The sequence below is a fragment of the Acanthopagrus latus genome, chromosome 7, assembly GCF_904848185.1.
Source record: "Acanthopagrus latus isolate v.2019 chromosome 7, fAcaLat1.1, whole genome shotgun sequence".
Lineage (NCBI taxonomy): Eukaryota > Metazoa > Chordata > Actinopteri > Spariformes > Sparidae > Acanthopagrus > Acanthopagrus latus.
Window position 1 is genome coordinate 15,385,704 of NC_051045.1, and position 20,628 is coordinate 15,406,331.

At 40.5% G+C, this 20,628-nt stretch overlaps 2 protein-coding genes across 2 annotated transcripts in view; one reads left to right on the plus strand and one right to left on the minus strand.

Annotated features, from left to right (window-relative positions):
- Nucleotides 1-1,411: 1,411 nt before the first annotated feature.
- Nucleotides 1,412-7,845, plus strand: slc26a10 (solute carrier family 26 member 10). Its single transcript, XM_037104602.1, has 18 exons — nt 1,412-1,838; nt 2,568-2,678; nt 2,818-2,975; nt 3,228-3,392; nt 3,478-3,630; nt 3,722-3,804; nt 3,895-4,042; nt 4,212-4,325; nt 5,000-5,077; nt 5,174-5,269; nt 5,367-5,473; nt 5,752-5,821; nt 5,960-6,142; nt 6,236-6,290; nt 6,658-6,746; nt 6,845-6,899; nt 7,019-7,125; nt 7,213-7,845. The coding sequence occupies exons 1-18, from the start codon at nt 1,574-1,576 to the stop codon at nt 7,249-7,251; spliced, it is 2,076 nt and encodes a 691-aa protein (XP_036960497.1). The 5' UTR covers nt 1,412-1,573; the 3' UTR covers nt 7,252-7,845.
- A 3,242-nt stretch (nt 7,846-11,087) lies between these two features.
- Nucleotides 11,088-20,628, minus strand: part of b4galnt1a (beta-1,4-N-acetyl-galactosaminyl transferase 1a) — a 14,515-nt gene continuing 4,974 nt past the window's right edge. Inside the window, exons 2-11 of the mRNA XM_037105359.1 lie at nt 20,591-20,628; nt 20,326-20,508; nt 18,380-18,486; nt 18,211-18,248; nt 17,931-18,111; nt 16,242-16,334; nt 15,959-16,146; nt 15,723-15,863; nt 14,219-14,456; nt 11,088-14,030 (exon numbers count right to left, since the gene is read on the minus strand). The exon at nt 20,591-20,628 is cut by the window's right edge and continues 180 nt beyond it. Coding sequence (XP_036961254.1) covers nt 13,819-14,030; nt 14,219-14,456; nt 15,723-15,863; nt 15,959-16,146; nt 16,242-16,334; nt 17,931-18,111; nt 18,211-18,248; nt 18,380-18,486; nt 20,326-20,508; nt 20,591-20,628 — 1,419 coding nt within the window. The 3' untranslated portion in view covers nt 11,088-13,818. The remainder of the gene's footprint in view (nt 14,031-14,218; nt 14,457-15,722; nt 15,864-15,958; nt 16,147-16,241; nt 16,335-17,930; nt 18,112-18,210; nt 18,249-18,379; nt 18,487-20,325; nt 20,509-20,590) is intronic.

A 20,628-nucleotide genomic window follows, 5' to 3' on the forward strand; every position in this document is an offset into this window, starting at 1 on the left:
TGCTCGCCATGTTGTCGCTGCTGGGACACAGTCATCTGATAAGGGATGGAATTACTTTTGTTTTGCTTGTTGTTACTGTGCCCAACATGAAAACAAATAAAGAAAGACTGGTTACAAGTCTTGAGTCCAAGTTGAGTCTAAATTTCTGTCTCAATTCAACCTCTCTTCATGGAGGTGTATACAAGAAACCTCCATGCCAGCGTATCCAAGCGACTCCAGACATATTCGCCAATACGCACATCCTGGAGAAGCATATATCCATCATAAGTGGCATTACAGTGTAAACATACAGGTTTGAAATACAACGTTTTTGCTTATATTCTAGACGTATTCATCAGCTCTTCATTCATGTTATGGCTGGATGGTTAATGACATCTTCGCCTCGTTAAAGCAACAAGGTAAAACATTTTCACAAATGCAACGATAGATGCTCGATCCTCGCTGCAGATCTGAACGTGCAGCACTGTGCATTTTTAAAACTTTCTTGCCAAGATCTTAGCCCACTCAAGCAAAAGTCCCAGGGTGTTGTCCTGTGCAACAATGGAAAAGTGGCATTGCCTGCACTTCCTCACGTAGCCTTATGAGATGGGAGACGTCATTCATGAGATGGGAGAGGTTCATTCGCAGCACCCAGTGCTAAGGATAAATTCTCCGTTTCCTTTGTTTTATATTCACCAGAGTCAGGCTGAGCCCCTCTTGAGAATGTGATTTCCGTCTGCCTTCAGAGCCACTCAAAGACAAGTCTGTTAATCACGTTCAAGTTTTCGCGTCACATTTGGCAAATAATATGTCGCAGCCAGTAGACACACATGTCCTGTCTTATCTTGCATCTTATCCAAAGCTCCCTTGTATTCACTCCTGTCTGACAGTGAACAACATCTCCCCCATCTGATCAGAGTCAAGGTGTGGTTTGATCCATGAACCAGGCTGCCATGTGTGATTGAGTTTCACAGGAGGTCTCAGGGGTGCCAGACTCTTTTCCTTATGGCTACACAGTTTAAACACCCACCCATTACAGACATCCATCCTTCTCGGAAATGAACTCCTCGCTAACAGACATGGTTTGAGGTTACACCTCAGCTCCGCCAACAATACGACTTTGATCTGTGTGGGCGTTTCACAGTGGTATACATTGTGTGACTAAATTGCGCCTCCTCTGAGCTCGTACCTCCTGCGTGGCTCTCTGGAGGACATGAGGGAGCACAGGACTGTGCAGTGCAAAGGGTGGTTCGTGTGTGTGTGTTTGTGAGGGAGGGGTTGTGTGTGTGACTGAAAAAAAATCCTTTTAGCAGTAGGACCCAGAGGATTTCTGAGGGCCAAACAATGAAGCAGCACACCTTTACGTTGACTGAGGCAGGACAAAGATGTGAAGAAAAAAAGAAGTTGTCCAACACTGCAACAAAGAAAAAAAGAAAAAAAGTTGAGCCATGTCATTGGCTGAGGGGGCATCTGACAGGAAAATGCAATGGCTCAAGAGGTCAGGGCAGAGTCTGCTATAAATGTAATTGCAACAGACAACACCTTTACTGACTCCAGAGCAGCTGGTGCACAGTGAGCTCTCACCAGAGGCATCATGAGCGCTTCTGTGGCCGTGTACCGGAACATTTACACCGAGGACCGCTTCAAGCAGGCCTACGGCTCCGAGCAGGACGGCAGCGGAGGCTCGCGGCTCCGGGAGAGGCTCGCCGGGAGGTGCAGGTGTTCGAGGCGAGCTTGCCTTCACCTGCTGAGGCAGAGGGTGCCCATCTTCAGCTGGCTGCCCAGATACAGACCGAAGAAATGGATTTTAGGAGACACCATCGCGGGACTGACAGTGGGGATTCTTCACATCCCGCAGGGTGAGCAAACAACCCATCTGGACCGAAAGAATGTTTTGTCCATCGTACACACGATTACATTTATTCAGCTACATCATTTTGATTTTGGCAACTGCAATGATGTATGTGATATACAATAATAACTATCAGGGCTGTAAAATGTTTTACTTGAGTAAAAGTGAAGGATTTGTGTTAAAATGGTACTTTAGTAAAAGTGAAAGCCAGACATGCGTATAGTACACGAGTAAAAAGTCTTAAAGTATCTGATATTAAACATGCTTAAGAATCAAAAGTAATTATCTTGCAATCATTTTACTTGAGTGTCACATTTGCAAGAAAAAATAAACATACTGTACACCAAGAATTGACCAGTTATCTTATAGGATCCAGTTTTCTCATGATCTTAATCAGTAGTTCTTGTTTTTAATCATCTTGCCACTTAATGTAGATTAAAAAAAAAAAAAAAACTTACTTTGACTCTTATGCAGCATGCAATCTGCAAAGTAATTTGTAACTTGGGTTATCGAATAAAAGTGGCGAGTTAAAAGAACATTTGGTGGAGTGGAAATATGAAGAAGCAGAAAATGGACATACGGACAGTTACCCTAAATGTCACATTGTCAATGTCATTTCAGCCTTATAACTCTACAAAAGGACACATTTTACATTGTGAACCTAGATCAGGAAAAACACATTTGTAATAAAACTGTTTTTTTTTTTTTTCTTTTTCAATGTCCTTCCTTTAAACAGGCATGGCCTTTGCTTTACTCACATCCGTGGCACCAATATTTGGCCTTTACACGTCCTTCTTCCCTGTGGTCCTCTATATGTTTTTTGGCACAGGTCGACACGTGTCCACAGGTAAGAACTCATGTCCGCATGACATCACTTAACATGTGAACAATACTATGAATATTTACATCATCTCATGCACACATCTTCAGCTCGATGCCAGTGTCAGTTGTCATGTTTTGTACTCAGGTGATGGCTCTGTTCTCAGGTACCTTTGCTGTGGTGAGTCTGATGACGGGCTCTGTGGTGGAGCAGCTGGTTCCCACTCCTCTGGAGATGAACTCCAGTTTGTCTGCTGTGGCAGAGTTTGAGGCCCAGAGGATTGGAGTGGCCTCAGCCGTAGCGCTTCTCTCAGGAATTATTATGGTATGACAGGAAAAGATGGGAAGCTGTGTAACACATAAGACATAACCCTGTTTTCAATTCTTCTTGACGTACACTCATTTGAAAACAATGCAAAGACGGTATGTTTAGAGTTTTTCCTCGCTAATTATTGATTTTGGAAGTGTGCGCTCATTTTGAATTTGATGCCAGTGGTGTTGTGACAATGCACGCAAGACCCACAGACTTAGTTCACCGACACGGCTCATCATTTTATGTTCATCTCTTATCCACCAGATCTGCATGTTCGGTCTTCAGCTGGGCTTCCTCTCCACCTATCTGTCGGAGCCAATTGTGAAGGCTTTCACCAGTGCTGCTGCCTTCCATGTTACCGTCTCGCAGCTGCAAAGCATGCTGGGGCTGCGGCTCCCCCGCCACACTGGGACCTTCTCCCTCTTCAAGGTAAGCAGCGCTTCATGATGATGTCTTGATGGCTAAATACGACGTGCTGTTCCTGGAGCATTTGGTGACTGACTTGTGTGTTCAGACTCTAGCGTCGGTGATTGAGAACCTGCCTCACACCAACGTGGCCGAGCTGCTGATCTCCTTGGTGTGTCTGGCTGTCCTGGTGCCAGTGAAAGAAATCAACATGCGTTACCGGCAGCGCCTGCGGACACCTATCCCTGTGGAGATCCTCACGGTCGGTCGCCTGGACTCTCAAATCTTATATTTGATTCATTTACGATATAATGAATGAGTTGTAATTGGTGGCTTTATACTTCGTTCTTCAGGTGATCATCGCCACAGGGGTGGCGTACGCCTTCTCGCTGGATTCTGCTTACAAAGTTGAGATAGTTGGCCACATCCCAGCTGGGTAAATGTTTTAGATATGAAATAAAAACCTCAAAACACTGATGAGTTCTGTAGCTTCCTGTAGTTTAATTTTTTATTCTCCTATCCCCAGATTTCCGAGGCCACAGATGCCTGCCTTGCACACATTCCCTGAAATCGCAGGAGACACAGTGGCCATCACGTTTGTTGGTTACGCTGTGTCGGTCTCACTGGCGATGATCTACGCTGACAAACATGGCTACTCCATACATCCCAACCAGGTAAAGTTTGAGTTTGTTGACGGACTGACTGCACCGCTGCTTCGTGAAACGTTAGCTTCTCACCAACCTGTTATTTTGTTTTCATCAATGCTTCTTGACTTACTGTGTTTTAAATCTCAATTTTGTGACTCTGATGAACTCTTTGTTTCGAACCTGTGTTTGACTTCAGGAGCTGCTGGCTCACGGCGTCTCCAACACAGTGTCCTCTTTCTTCACCTGCTTCCCCAGCTCAGCCACTCTGGCCACCACTAACATACTGGAGAGTGCTGGAGGACACACGCAGGTAGTGTCCATGATGTACAGTAACTCCTGTGCACCTTCTGTGGCGTCATACTCACAATAAACTACTATGCTCGATGTTTTTATTTAAATGCAAGCAGAAGGGTCGCTCCCAAATTGTATGGGCAAACTCCAACAACTATCAAAACAGGCCCATGTATTCAAGTATGATCCACAGAGAAACAGAAAAAGCTGATTTCCCATTAGTGCTGAATGATTCATCAAAATGTGAGTAAAATTGCAAGAAGAAGAAGAAGCCAAATTGCAGGAGTTGTTTTTTTTAATAGAGGTGAATTGTGTGACGAAACAGCAATATAATGACTCCTGTGCTGCAGAGATGCCTTCAAATCTTCTTTGTATTTAGAATTTTGATTTATTTGGTTCAGACCGCAACAAATCACACACAAGTCACAACATCAAGATTTTACATTTACATTTTAGTGAAAACGTCAAGTGTGATGCTAATGTGATCATTCCAACTCAATCAATTTCTCATACTGCAATCAGAATTGTCAGAATAATCACAACATGATCTTTTTTTTCACCATAATGTACAGACCATCTTTAACTGATTTTTCAGTTATGTATGTGTTTGTACCTCAGATTAATTGAATAAAAAAAGATACAGATCAGGGTTTTATAATCGGTGATGAACAAGTGTTGTTCGTGTTCCTGCAGCTCTCCGGCCTGTTCACCAGTCTCGTGGTTCTGATCGTCCTGCTGCTGATTGGACCATTGTTCTACTTCCTACCAAAGGTGTGTTAACAATGTATGTGTCTATCTCTATAAAACCCAGAGGAGAGTAACAGAGAAGAACAGTGTGCTCATCTCATCCTTTATTTCTCTCCCCAGGCAGCACTGGCATGCATCAACGTCACCAGCCTCAGGCAGATGTTCTTGCAGTTCCAGGACTTACCTGAGCTGTGGAGAATCAGCAAGATGGACTTTGTAAGGGCATCTATTGATCTGGCAGGACTTCAGTGATGGTAGCAGATGTGTTATCCTTGCGTGACAGTGTGTTACTGTGCTGTGTTTTTTAATGTAGATGGTCTGGGTGGTGACCTGGCTGTCTGTAGTGGTTCTTAACGTGGACCTTGGCCTCGCCATCGGGGTGGTGTTCTCTATGATGACCGTCATCTGTCGCACACAAAGGTACATTTTTGATTCCCTCGTACAAACATATGTGAGGGTGCATTCTGGCAAGGGTGACATGCTGGATTCCCTTTTGTGATAAATACCGTGACAGTGTGACAGTTTAAAGATGAACTGAGTGAATCATACTTATTTCAGTATCTGAGGCAAGATAAAAGAACATTGAGATCTTTATATCTGTACTAGAGAAACAGAGATTCACTTCATACCTGTCAAGCTATGTGGATCATAGGCTATATAATGTGTTGAATTAAAACTGATGTCCCATTGTTCAACAGGGCTGGTTGTTCCGTGCTCGGTCGTGCCAGCAACACAGAAATATACAGACCTCTGGAGAACCACAGCAAGGTGGGAGGACGCTTTTAACTGCTTAATATTAGCATTGCATTGCACACTGAAACTTGGGGAACATAAAATTCTCTGAAATCTCAGAGACGATGCAGCCAGTCCTGAAATGAAGTTGAGACAGCCCTGTTTTCCTTTCAGTGCTACGAGGTGCCTGGAGTGAAGATCCTGACTTACAACGGGCCTATTTATTATGGCAACCGCAACTTCTTCAGGGAAGAGATGAGCAGCCTGCTGGGCCTGACGCCAGAGAAGATCCGCAGCCGGGAGAAGGCCAGGAAAGCCCTGGAGAAACGGGAGAGAGAGGCCACCGTCAACACTGTGGTACGTCTAGTTCTATCCCTGAGTGTACAGTTCACTCTGTAAAATCCAGTCCAATTTGAGCTTCATGTTTCCTCTGCCTCTGTCGTTCTTTAGGAGAGAGGCATTGCAAACACATCGTTTTCTTCTGAAAATGAGTTCTTTAAATCTGGTAAGTAATGAAATGATTTGGTGGTTCAGTGTGGATGATGGACATATTTTTTTTTAAACCTTATGTATTTTTTTAAAGTATTTAACACACAGAAACACATAATATAGAACTCCCACTCTCAAGGTAAATAAACAGAAAAGAATATAGCAACGAGAAAGGTGTAAATGCAGAAGTGCAAAAGTAAAAAGGTGAATAAAAGGAAAAGAATTCAGGGATAAATAACCAAAACAATTGTCCTATAGTGAGATTTACATCAGGGGTTCCCTTGCAACCATCACACATATCACATCTTAAATACTCTGTCTCTGTTTGTGCTGCAGGTCATTTTAAGGAAATCTTTCCTTTATTTTTCCTTCCATCTCTTTAGAAACATCTGAGAGTGACGTTCAGGCAGTGTTAATCGACTGCAGCAGCGTGATATTTGTTGACGTTGCTGGAGCGCGACTCTTCACACAGGTCAGTCTGCTAAAGCACGCCATTATGCTTAATTCATCACTGTTTATCGTTCTGTCAGTTTCATCCTGCGTTGCTTTTGTTTGTGTGTTTTTTTGCAGATGTGTACCGAATGCCAGAAAGCTGGAGTTCACGTGTATCTGGCAAACTGCAACGGTAAGGCTTGCGTATCTGAACGATTCTGCTCCTAATGTCTGTGATGAAATATCTGGAATTCTTCTTGTCAAAGTCACGTGCTTGCAGGGAATTCTAATCATTGATTTCTATCCCTACAGAGAGCGTCCTGAAGATCCTCACGTCGAGCGGTCTAATGACCTACATGAACCCTCAACATATCTTTGTCACCGTGCATGATGCCGTGACGTACATTCAACAGCAGAAGGTAAGCTAGAGGTGTTCAGAAACATGCAAAAAAAAAAAAGTTTTGATTTCTAGAGATTATCGTAATCTCTGCTGTCTTCTGCCATAGGAAAAACCTCCAGAGAGCACCACGACTGTTTGGGTGTGAGGCAGGAGGATGGTGATGTATCAAGCTCCCATCAGCCAAGTGTGCGGCACTGAAATGTCGGCGGGGCATTGGGACATTGGACCGCGTCTGTCAGCTGTCCAGCAGCGCTCCAGCAGTCGGTCGAGACTCCCTGATGCAGTAGCCTGTTGTAGCACCATGACATGAATTATAATAGTCAATACATTACAGTGTTATCAGTTTCCCCCCACAGCAGACAATCCCATTATACAAATATAATGTAAAACATATGTCTTTTCATTACTTATGACTATAAAGCTGTATGTGACAGGTATTATTTTGTTTAATAGTTGTCATGTATGCTGGAATATTACCATAGTAATATTTATTTAGTTTTTGTTTGTTGTCTGCAATACAGGTAACTATAAAGTGCACTGAAAAAAACTTTGTATATTTATATATTTTGAAATACGTGTTTGAATATGCAACTGTGTACAGTAAATGCCCACCTGCCTTTTAAAATGTTTTGTCTTTTAGCTCCAGAGAGACTGCACATGATGTCTTGTGAGTGTGTGTTGTGTGTGTCAGCAGCTGTGCCATCCAGCGGCTGTCTTTGACAACAAATGCGTCTCCTAAAAAAACGGAACTTGAGTCACAAACTTGAATCAAAAACTAAATTTAACGAATGTCAGAGCAAATTGGGTCAGAGGTGTCTGCATCAATACTTACCCCGGGTTGCCATGGTTATTAAGTATGAATATGAATTGCGTTTCGGGGGAGAAACACAGTATGGAATGTGAAGCACGCCACTCTGTCAGATTTTGATGAGAGGAGAAGAGCAGTCTTTGTGCTCGCAGGGGTGCTGAAGAGCTGCGTGTCTGCACTGAGATGTGATTAAATGAAGGAGGGATTCAAATGACAGGAAGGAAAAGTAAGACCACAAGTCGTCAGTCCTGCTTGAATTCTGGTACATTCAACATGTGACACTCAATCTTCACCGGCATCAGCTGCTGTTTGTTTTCCTAAAACATGCAGGCACATTATATGAGATGAACCTTTTTGATGCCACTTTCTGCAGAGACAAAGAGTTTGCACCTTATATAACAAGTCTGACAAAATGTGCTTTACCATGTCTCAGGTTTGTTTTACCAGATGCTGTAAATGCAATCATGTTCATTCATAGTGATGTCTTCCCTCCCCAACACGCTGCCCTCTACTGTCCGACCCTCAAAGATGTTCCTCCCACTGCTCCTCGTTGTAATCCTGCTACCTTGACCTGATAAAACTACACCTAGTGTGAGTTCAAAACCAGGACAAAAAACCTAATTATTTCCTTGCTTGATGTTGGATAGCCAAGTTATTAATTTTTTCCAGTGCATATTTCAAAGAGGCCTCTAGACACTGTACCCTTTGGGTTTTCCCTTTAAAGCTAAAGGAGTGTTTCACTAATTGGCAAGAAGTAGTCCACTTCAATTAGAACATGGTACACACGGCTTTGGCCAAATGTTTACTAAGCCAGATTCCACCGGCAAGACCTACTAACACGAACACACACACACACACACACACACACACACACACACACACACACACACACACACACGTACATGCGTACACAGGCACATATTCAAAGAGTAATGCTGCAAACTCCACCAGGAAGATCAGCGATTAAATGACAAAGTGTTTGATTTACCTTTTTAAAAAGCAGTGATTACAGGTGTTGTGCACAGCATGTACCTAAAGTTATGTTTGTTGACCCACACACGAGTCAGCCAAATAAACAAAATAAATGTAAATTGAATTTAAAAAGTACAAAAAACCCTACTGTGGAGTACAGGGGAATAGTATTTATGAATCATAGTAATTTTTAATATTTCTAATTGATGAGATTTTTACAGAAACAGCAACACTGAGTGTTCAAGAGTGTTCACGAGTATGAAATGAAAAATGATGATGTTCCTCGTGACAAACCAGAGGATCATTCGACTTGTGTGGCATTTTCTTCTGGTCCTTTGTTTCCATCTTGTGGTGAAACGTTGGAACGACAGTCTCTAAGCACGTTTTTTACCCTGGAAGAAATGTAATGGTGATGGCCAGGTGTCACTATAGTGACAAAGCCATAAGTAATTTATTGACCCCTTTATTTATCCTTGTTGGAATCAAACACATGCAAACATGGCAGCATCAGACAGATATTATAATATCTGTAGCTCAGGTTTGATACAACATTCAGATCCTCAGAAAAAATACTCAGTTAAAGCCCTGCATTCAAAATCCTGCTTCACCAAAAGTGCAGAAGTAGCAAAATAAACTCAGTGTGTCAGAGGTTTAAATACTTGTTCCCTCTGACTGACACTTGGTCAATACTGATGCCACATTGTGTAAACAGCACTTTGTTGTTGCAACTGTCGGTGCAGCTAGTTTTGACTGTATATACAGTTTGGTAGTTTGTCCAACATTTTCCAACATAAGACCCTCTGACCCTCTCTGAAAGTTCACAAGATACATCAGAACGTTGAACTCTGACGGGGACTTTTGTCCGCCTGTGCTTGAAGCCTGTTGGGGGCAGGACATCATCAGCACTCCCTCCCTGGCCTGCAGGGACCTGTTCAGTTATGTTGTAATTTCCTCTTCCATTAACAGTCATTCCCAGCACTCACACACCCCGAGGTGCATGACCTTTGCTGGTGATGACACTGAGCTCATCTCTGTGTGTTTTTTCATGTATTTGATTAAACTCAATGTCTCAGTATCATATCAAAATATACATAAAGTACTGAAAGTGAAAGTACTCGTAATAAAGTGTTTTACATTATTGGATAATGATTACTCATGCATTAAGGTCTTGACCACTTTAATGTTGCAGCTGTTAAAGATGGACCTCATTGTAACAGACATTTGGGTCACAGAACCTGATGGGTCGCAGTATTATTTGTTATAAGACTGGCACTTCAAGGCATCAAACTTGAATCATGGCAAACTGTGTAGTTAAGGTGTGTCCGCAGATAGACCGTCTTGTCCAAACACGATGTGAATGCACCCGGACTAACTCTTAAAACACAACAGCTTTGCATCCACATTTCAGAGCAGGAACATTTGAATGGTTAGGTTTCCTGCGGGATTTATTATACTGTAAGAAGGTCTTTTTTACTACCAGATCAATTTTATTTTACTAATAAGTAAGCCAGCTTGCTTAAAGTCAACAAAGTCACCACTCCTTTTAAAGGTACCATTAAAAGTTAAACTGAATTTCTGCCAGAAAGAAAGAAACCTTTGACCATGAAACATAAATTAACATTAACAACAAAATTAACAACAAAAATATTGCAAACTCACGATGAACAATGTAAATAATGTAGATAATTTATTTCTGAAAAGCATTAGGTTGAAGCGAATACTAACCAAGTTTTACCCCCTCACTTTCGGGGTGGATCGATATGGCTTTTTCAGAGCTAATATTGATTATTAGAGACCAAGGAGTCTGAAACCAATATTTAGGACCAATATTAATTTGCAGTAATAATGTAACAGTGATGAAATAAACCTAAGTACACAGAAATACAGTTTTCATTCAAAGACACAAAACAAGACCACTCATCCATCCCCGGATCTCTTGTCAGAAGACTTCTCGCAATGGACAGAAAAGAGATAAGGAGACTTGCAACAAGCGGTAATGCTTTATATTAAGATCCAGGTAACAAGCAGCTGATGAGCACATTGTTAGTCCTTATGAGCTGCGAATTATCATCCATAACACTATGTTAACATATTAGAATTGGAACTATTAGCAAAATGAATATATTTATTCATTTAGGGATTCATAGGGCTAAAGCCAATACCAATATTAGTAAGTAAAACACTTAACGGAGGCAAAGATATTTCATAGTAAAACAATAAACTTTATTGTCTAAAATGTCACCAGTGCACTAAAATTATAAACTTTCTGAAAATTTAAAGGAGAAATATTCAGCTCTTTTCCAGGTACATAACTTTGTTTGGGGTTGCTTAAATTAATTCATTAAAACTTTATTCATGCCCTCACTTTCCTAAGACACTGCTTGCTGACAATGTCTTCTAGCAAGGGTAGTGGGCTGCCAGTGATGTGTTGAGCTGTTTTAACGACGCTCTGCAGTTTTATCCTGCCTGTCGGCATACCAGGCTGTAATGCAGTATGTATGGACGCACTCTATGGTGCTGCGGTAAAAGGCCACTAACAGTTTCTCCTCCAGATGGTTCCTTCTAAGTATCCTTAGAAAGTGCAGTCAATATCAGGCCTTTTTTTTACCATTGCGGATGTGTTTGCAGTCCAGGAGAGGTCCTCAGTTAAATGTGTCCCGAGGGCACCAGCTGAACACAGTCCCCGTTGATGTTCAGTGGGGCTGGTTCCCCCTTGTGTTTCATGAAGTCTATCACCATCTCCTTTGTTTTGCTGGTATTGAGCAGTAGGTTGCGTTCAGAACACCATTCTGCCAGCTCGTTACCTTATCCCTGTATGCAGTCTCATCCCCTCCACTGATGAGGCTGATGACCATGGTGTCATCCGCAAACTTAATGATGGTATTAGAGGGGTGAGTGGGTGTGCAGTCATGTGTGTACAGGGAGTAAAAACAATAGGTGCAAAAGTGTGATAACAAACAGAAACAACATAATAAAAGAACTGGTATATAATGCGTATAATCCTGTTTATATTTTATCTTTTCTCTTTAATCTAAATCTTTTTCAGTATTTTTTTTGTATTCTAATAAGTATTAATAAGTCTTGTACTTATTGTATAATGTACCTGTACCTGCTACTGTGACAAGTGAATTTCCCAGATGTGGGATAAACAAAAGTCTAAAATCTAAAGTCTAATAAACAGAATGGGTACATAAAACGGATAACAAATAAGAAGCAATATGACAGATTACCAATAAAAATGAAAAACAGTGCATGAAAATGATAAGAAACCGCAGTAAACGAACATGACATGACACAAATAAAACTGAGGTGCATAAAAGATGAATGGCAGACAACCATAGAGGACAGCACATAGTTTAAACAGTTACCATAGATATGCATAACCATTATACAATCACTACAGCGTGTTGAATGGTGACACTGTGACCAGATTGATTAAGAGATAATATATGGTGGTGGCAGAAACAGAAACCATTGACTGTCACATCTTGCTGTTAAGAACTTTCTCATAAAGAGTGGAACAACAATGACCAGTAGTGAACCCAAGGGTGGAGTGATAAACCAATTTTTTGTGGAGTAAGATTAGGAGGGAGGCGTGTCTACAGATAACATCACCGTAACCCAGGACACATAAACAGACAGCTTCAGTGATCAGTCTCCTACAGAACATGGGCTGTGTAGCTCTCTTTCTGTATGAATACCCAATTTTTTGTCTGAGCTTGATATCAAGTGTAATAATATGAAATTAAATGTCAGTTTACGCGAAAAAATGCCCATATCGGTTCTCTCATGCTGTACAGTGCTGCAGCATTGTATAGCCCACTGTGTGAAACGCCCTTTTTTAAACTCCTGTCTCTTTAAGTCAGCTAACCACTATATCAGTCAGTCTATCGATTGTGGGCCTTTCTGTTATCACAAGGACCTTGATACGAGGCATTACCAACACATATCAGTCTATCAGCTGGCCTTACTTTTACTGCTCAAAGGGCATAAACTAGAAGCGTATACTCCTACTACTTATACTCCTGCTCATGAATTACAGCTGTGAATTCTCTCACGGCTCTCTCTGTTACAGCTAAGACGCTGCACTCCATCCCAGTCAAATAAACAAAGAATAAATTAGATAAATTGCACCAAGGGCAATAAAAGGGTCGGTTAACAACCTTTGCATTCAGTTTAATTGCACAGCAAGACACATGCTTACACCACTTTGAAGCCAAGTGTGTGTGTAGCCAGTATCAGTCAAAAAAACATTCAAAAACATTTCATGAATAAAGAAGTAACAACTGGCTGAATCAATAACAAGTGCTTTCAAGTTCAGTTAATCTGTGACCATGTTTTCAGATGAGGCTGCTCATTTCTTTAAAAAAGGGACCAATAATGTTGTTACATTTTCCAGATGGGAAGACGCAGATAACTGAAACATTTAACGTCTGAATGTGGTTTAACTAAACAAAAAGCACCACTGAGGAAGATGGATTTAACTGTGAATGGACTTCAGACTCTGCTATTTTTTTTCTCCATTTTATGCAAAGGTAGGGTTGAATTTCCTGTTTTAGGTTAAATACATTAGTCACTCGGTGTTCTGGTGTAAACTCAACAAATTGCACATCAACTCATCTGACAGGGCTGTGGGTGTGTCTGACAAAGGATTGGAAACCATTGATCTAGATGACATCAAACTCAATGCTGGATTAGTAAACTCTGGCTGTATGCCTACAGCATTTTACTGTATATGCAATCGAATAAAATCTTGTTTTTTACCTTAGAGTAATTTACACATGGAAATCTGGAGGTTTACACCTGCCTGAATAACAAGGAGAGGATCCTTGAGTTCGTTCGCAGAACAAAATCTTAATTTTAACACAATAACTGCCTTTTTTCCCCTTGTAATGAAGCCACAAACAGACATGTGTTGTAGGAGCCCAGCTTTCACTGACTGGTCATGCACTTGAACCTGTTCTTGAAATAGAAGATTTCATTGCTAATGTTAGTTTCTGCACTAGAAAGTGAGTAACGGAATTTTTCGTAGGCCTTTTGAGACTCTGTTTTACTCCAGGGTATCTTGATCTTCGACGCGTGGCTTATAATGACGTCACTGCAGGAGCCAATGTGGAGGGAGCCCAGACCGTCGATGAAGAACTCTGCAGTGTAAAAAAACAAATCCATTGTAGGTTTGAAAAAGAAAAATGCTGCGTTTGGAGTTTATTTTACATCTTTACAAACTGAAACAACTCAACAGTGTCGACACAGCCGTATTGCACAGAGGAAAAAAAAACTAATATAAACTGCTGTATTTCTATATTTTATAGCAGATATTACAGATACTCACCCAGGTGACCCCATCGCGCCAGGCGAGGGTCAAAGCCCACCTGCAGCACCTTGTCTGTCCTCCCCATGAAGAAGTTTATGACGGCATCAGCTACCACACAGTTGGGAAACCCCTCGATGACGTGGTGGTAGCCATTTCTTATATGCAAGCAGTCGCCTTCCTCTCCCCCTTCCTCCACTGATATGGTGTGACGGAATGTTGCAGTGTAACCAGTCACCTCCCTCACCGCACCACCAACCTGAATAGTTATAATAATAAGGTGACTAAGAGAAACACAATGACTAGTGCACATGTAGCACACGGCCACCCCAACCCGACCGACCCAATAAATATGGAGCCTGTCCTTACGATGTCAACCATTATGGCCATTATTAATGTTTGTTGTGAGGTGGCAACTTCTAGAAACTAGTAGTACAGAGAGCAGCAAGTCTGTGTAAGGAGGGGACCGGGGACAGGTTAAACAAGGACAGAACTTTAATTCTTAAACATCACGCACATTATCTCTTAGGTAGCGTATGTTTGCTTGGAACAGACGTTACAGGAGTGACGTGGTGATCAAGGTAAGATGTAAATTGAAAAAGTTGGCTCGACTTTAGGGACTTTGCATGAGCTGGAAGGTTTTAACAACTTGATATCCCTAATCCTCGATTCTTTTCAGTAAGATCCCTTTGTCATATTTTACAGTGTATGAGGATGTGTTGAAAATACAAATCCTCTTGTAAAAACTGGAGGCTCACCATAAAAAAATAAAATCAAAACTGTGCATTCTATTAGGTTTAATTTACTTTATTTGCCACCAGAAATTACAGCCTGTTACGAGCAGGACTCGCTCACATCTTTAACACATCTTTGTACACCTTTAGGAAACCAATTATCTAAAACTAATCAACCAACTTTTAGCTTGTACAACTTGAATTAATAGTCTACTTTACTCGGTAATTGTGAGGTTATTGGTTTCAGGTGTTTAGGTATGAGAATGTGTTGTAAATGTAACAGTGAGTAAGTGGTTCAAGTGCCAACTTTCTGCATTTATTGTATTGGATGTGTTGGATGAATAGTTTACATGTGCTGACAAAATGTTCTTGATACCTGACTTTGATCGTTTGATGAACATGTTGCAAATGTCTGAGACTGAGGGCAACAAGCAAACCTTTAATATGGCTGCAGCAGAGCGTGACCAGGGAGGTTCATGTGTATCATGTGTATAGGCTGTTAATCTCAGGCAGTTAAAATGTAGTTCTCTAGACTAAAGTCTAAATATGTAGCACCACGCATCACAACATAGTAACAGCTGGCCATGAGACCACAGTTACCTGCCTACTTAAGACTACATATACATATATGTTGCCCTTACTTGGAGATGTCAGGTAAAAGGAAGCAGAGGGGAAGGATCTTAACATATTTTTGCTGTGTACTTTAACATTTTGAGTGTTTATGAATGCATTGATATTTAGTAGGCATCAACACACACTGCCACACACATTGTACTGGGAATGCATCTCACCAGATCCAGAGTGGTCCTCTCTAGGATTTCCACCATCCTCTCCAACTTGGTGTTTGCAGTGAAGATGAAGTCGTCATCCGCCCAGAGCACATACTTGGTGGTCACCTGAGACACTGCCAGGTTTCTTCCTGCAAACCAACCCTTTACAGACAAAAGCAGGTTTAACACCCATTAACTGTGTAGTTCACTAATTACAATGCATATTGATATTTTTTGAAAGACATAAACATATTTACCTTTCCAAATGGCATGATGTAATGTTCAATGTGCGGCCCGGTCACTGGCTGAGGGTGTTTATTATCATCTGCTATCACTATGGTGACAGTGGGATAATACTGACGTATACTGTCAATGAGATCTTTGAGCTTGTCATAGCGTAGGAAGGTCTTGGTGGCGATGGTAACAAGTGCACTGATGTTGTACTCTGTAGATACAAAAAACAAATGCAGTGACCTTCTGTGACATTCAACACTTTTCCTTAAAATAAAAATTGACTTAAAAAAAAAAATGCTGACAAACCTTTTTGGGTTCCGGAATTGTAAAGTTTTGGGATGGTTGCATGTCCAATCTTAATGCTGAAAAATGACTGGTGAGCCTCAGTTGCAAACCGAACTGCAGAACAAAAAAAGAGAGGTGTTATTGTGTTATATCCTGGTTTCAAGTTCAAGGGGGAGGAAATGAGGAAATTACTCTTCGTATCATTCTTCAGACAAGGCAAAGCTCATGCAAAGCTGTGATCGCCTATCTACTTTGACTTTTGTCCCTGCCATTATTGCTGTTTTGCATAGAGAGGGCTGCAGGCAGACAAACAGCACCTCTCCTTCCACTGGGTTAACCCACAGGAGGCAATTCACACTCCATGTGGAGGGCTAAGAACATGTTTAGCTTTGCTGCTGTCATGTATTCTTTCATTAAAGCTGACAAAAATATTTACTATGTATAGAATAAAGCTTTTAGTTATTTAGCTAGTAACCCCCCATCCCCCTGCACACAGATTTGACTGAGGCACACAGAGCTGAAAGCACACACTCTCTATTTATTTGTTCCCCTCTGAAGCACATTTTGATGTTGAGGAAATTATCATGTGCCAGCATTGTTCCTAGCTTTCTGAGGAAGGGTGTCTGCAGATAACAGTCATGCACTGGTTTTTCCAACTTGTTTAGTATCAGACCAGGCCAAGACTACACAGTGATCTCCACATGCATTTGTTGTTTTGTTTCTGCACCACATCTCTTTTATACCTCTAATTTCTTAATTTCTCTACCCAGTTTTTTTTTTTTTACTTCTGATATTTTGATATCTCTACTGCATTGCTTTTATGTTTGCATGTAAAGTATCTTTGAGTCTCATGAAAACTGCTATACAAACACAATGTATTATTATTATTATTATTATTATTATTATTATTATTATTATTATTATTATTATTATTATTATTATTAACAGTCTTTCATGCTGCTGAACTCTGCTGAGCAACTTCTTTCTGTATTTATGTTTTAAGTTTATGGGCATTATAGAAATGCAGAAGAAAAGCTTCAGATGTTCTCCTTTCTGCAGAGGTAGTTTATAAAACCTGACTACATAGCTGGTGTGAGAGTCAGTTGTGTTCTTTATCACAGCCAAACAAGGACAGATATCAGCCAGTGGTGTTGTTGCACTACAGTACAGCGTACAGTTAAAAATGTAAAAAAAGTTGATGCAAATAATCAGGGGACGTGAGAGATGGTCCAAATGTCCTGATGCTTTATGCAAATATTTGGCATCCCTTCCTCTTCAGAGAGATGTTTAACACCACGAGAGCCATCTAACCATGCTTCACCTCCGTCTGATGTTTCAAATACTGAAATACTAATTCACAGTGTTTATACACCCCTATATATATATATATATATATATGTATATGTATATGTATATGTATATGTATATATATATGTATATATATATATATATATGTATATATATATATGTATATGTATATGTATATGTATATATATGTATATATATATATATATATATATATATATATTATATGTATATATATATGTATATATATATATATATATATATATATATATATATATATATATATATATATATATATATATATATATATATATATATATATACATGAGTTACTGATCCAACGGTATGATATGTATAGCCAATGAGCATAAGGATGAAACTCTGGTATCCACATGCAAACTTTACCTGAGTCTGCTGTCTTAGGGTGGAAAACAGTGTTTGTATAGGTGACAAACTGTAGCTGCCTGTTCAGAGCGGACAGAACAGGACTCGACAGTGTCATGTGCTTCTCTCCCTCCCCTTTAACATCGACCCTGTCCACTGTAGCAGCAACATCGAAAGTCCCGAGTGTTGCTGTCAAATATACCTGTTAAACCATTTGAAAAAACAGCAAAAAACATCTTAAACATTAAGACAGGAAATGGAAGCATGAAGCACAATGAATACCTCAAAATGAAGAAATTACCACATGGTTTGATCTTGTCTCTTCTTTAAGACCCAAACCTATGGAGAAAATGCATACATTAATGAGGATATCAACATGGGATGATGGTGAGGGTGAATGTAGTTGAAGCCATAATGTTCAATTTATCTGATTGTTTAAATATCGTGTCTTGTATTAGATATGCTTTTACCAGGAATGATGATGGTTTTGAGGGGTCGCACCTTCACGCCCTGGGTGGGATACTGAAGAGGACTGTTGGCTTCAGCTATGATGAGCTCATCTGCAGGACTGTAGGACCTATAAATACAAAAAATGTTAGAAAGGAACGCACCTGCATTTCGTCCATTACTGTGTGATATCCATGACATTTCTATTTATTTATTTTTTGTGGCTAAATGTACACCAGGAATAGCTCACTGCGATAGTTTGAATGCACAATGCTCACAGAGAAGGAAACACATTTGGAATCCACATGCTAAAAAAAAAGCCAATCTCATGTCAATGTATTAAAGGAGAATTTCGGTCAATTTAAACATGCAGCTTCATTGCTCAAGCTACCCTTGACTTGCCAGTACCGAAGACGCGAACATATTTGGTGCAACCATTACAGGGCTCCGTGAATGGAGAGTTAGCATTTACAGCTAACAGCATGGGGTCAGAACTTAACACTGTGTTTTAAGTGCCTTAACTCCAAATCTCACCCCAAACATTATGCAACACCAGCAGACACCTCACAACACAGCACTGTAGCGTGTATGACTCAAAATGAATTAAAAAAAGTAGTTAGAACAGTGTGTTTGTGCAAGGAGCTACATACCAGTTTGTTGACATCCGTGTCTTCCGGTAGCTAGACCAATCTCAAACTAGTATATCCATCGAGCATATGTAGCTACTTGCACAAACACACTGTTTTAACAGTCATACACACTACAGTGCTGTGTTGTAAGGTGTCTGCTGATGTTGCATGACTTTTGGGGTGACATTTGGAGCATGTTAAGACGCTTAAAACACAGTGTAAAGTTCTGACCCCATGCTGTTAGCTGTCAATGCTAACTCTCCGTTCACGGAGCCCTGTAATGGTTGGACCAAATGTGTTTGCGTCTTCGGTACTGGCAAGTCAAGGGTAGCTTGAGCAATGAAGCTGCATGTTTAAATCGACCAAAGTTCTCCTTTAAATGTAACAAAATTCCTATGTGGATTTGTGAATTTCACTCATATGTAAAAAACAAACAAACGAAAACTTACCATGTAAATAAAGCTGATTGCATGTGAAATGCATGTTAAGTAGACAAGTTCTAATTCTAAGCCTTGACCGATTCACCATGAAGTTGCAGAAACAACAACCGTTGTGTACGATCATGTGTAATCAGCAGACTAGTATATTTCTGTTGTCATTTTCAGACGTAACTGTGACATTTAAAAGATATTTAATCAAACATTAAGGTCTGACTCATCAAAATTTTCTGCTGTGATAATTTTATGGAAAGTGTTGCATTGTTAGCATCTCTGACATCTACACCACAGTGTGATAACTGCTAGTTTTCCCTAATACTGATATATAAAAAGTACCAAACATGCATTTTAGATCAATTAGATTTAGGTTTTTATTCCTAGGATTTTTCCCCTGTGCAGTTATTGTAAACAAACTTTGTGATTCGGTCTATTAGATCCACTAATACTGAGAATCTTCACATATCTAATATCCTTGTCGATATAATAGTATCAGACAAGGAAAAATGCTGTTTGTCCTCAGTGAGTCCAGGAATAATGACAGACAGTTGTCTGATAACAAACTAAAGAAACATGCCAAAACAAGTTTGTTTGCAAGTAACCTAGTCCTAGTAACCACATGTAATGGGCTGATGAGAAAGTTTTGCTTATCCTGCTTATCTTCCAGCAAACTGTACCTATGTAAATGATTGACAAGCACCAAGTTACCTACATCAACCTAATATATACCATGCAAATAAGTGCATGCCTCAAAAGTTGTCCATGGGTTAAAGGGAATTTGGGAACTTTGAGCCATAAAAATGTTCTCAAAGTAGCATAAAGAGGTCATCATCTTTGTAATCTGGTGATTACGCGATCAGACAAGGGTGTGTTCATGAATTGTTAAACCTGTATCTGGAACAATACCTCCTCTGAAAGCTGTTGAACTCCTGAGCTCTGTGACCCTTTGCGGCCTCTGGATCAGGATGGGACTCTAAGAACGCCTGAGAAACGTTGTGGGCCCACACTCGTGGAAACAGCAGATTGGAGAAAGGCAGGTGAAAGGTCTCTTTGTCAGCCACACACACACATGTGTTCAGAGCCAAATGACTGTGGTGGGACAAGAAATTGTATAACGAGTATTCAGAGAGGAATTTACACAAAGGAACAGACATGTTGGGTGATTACACACCATGCAACATCCTCTTTTATGTGGTAAGCAATGTCATT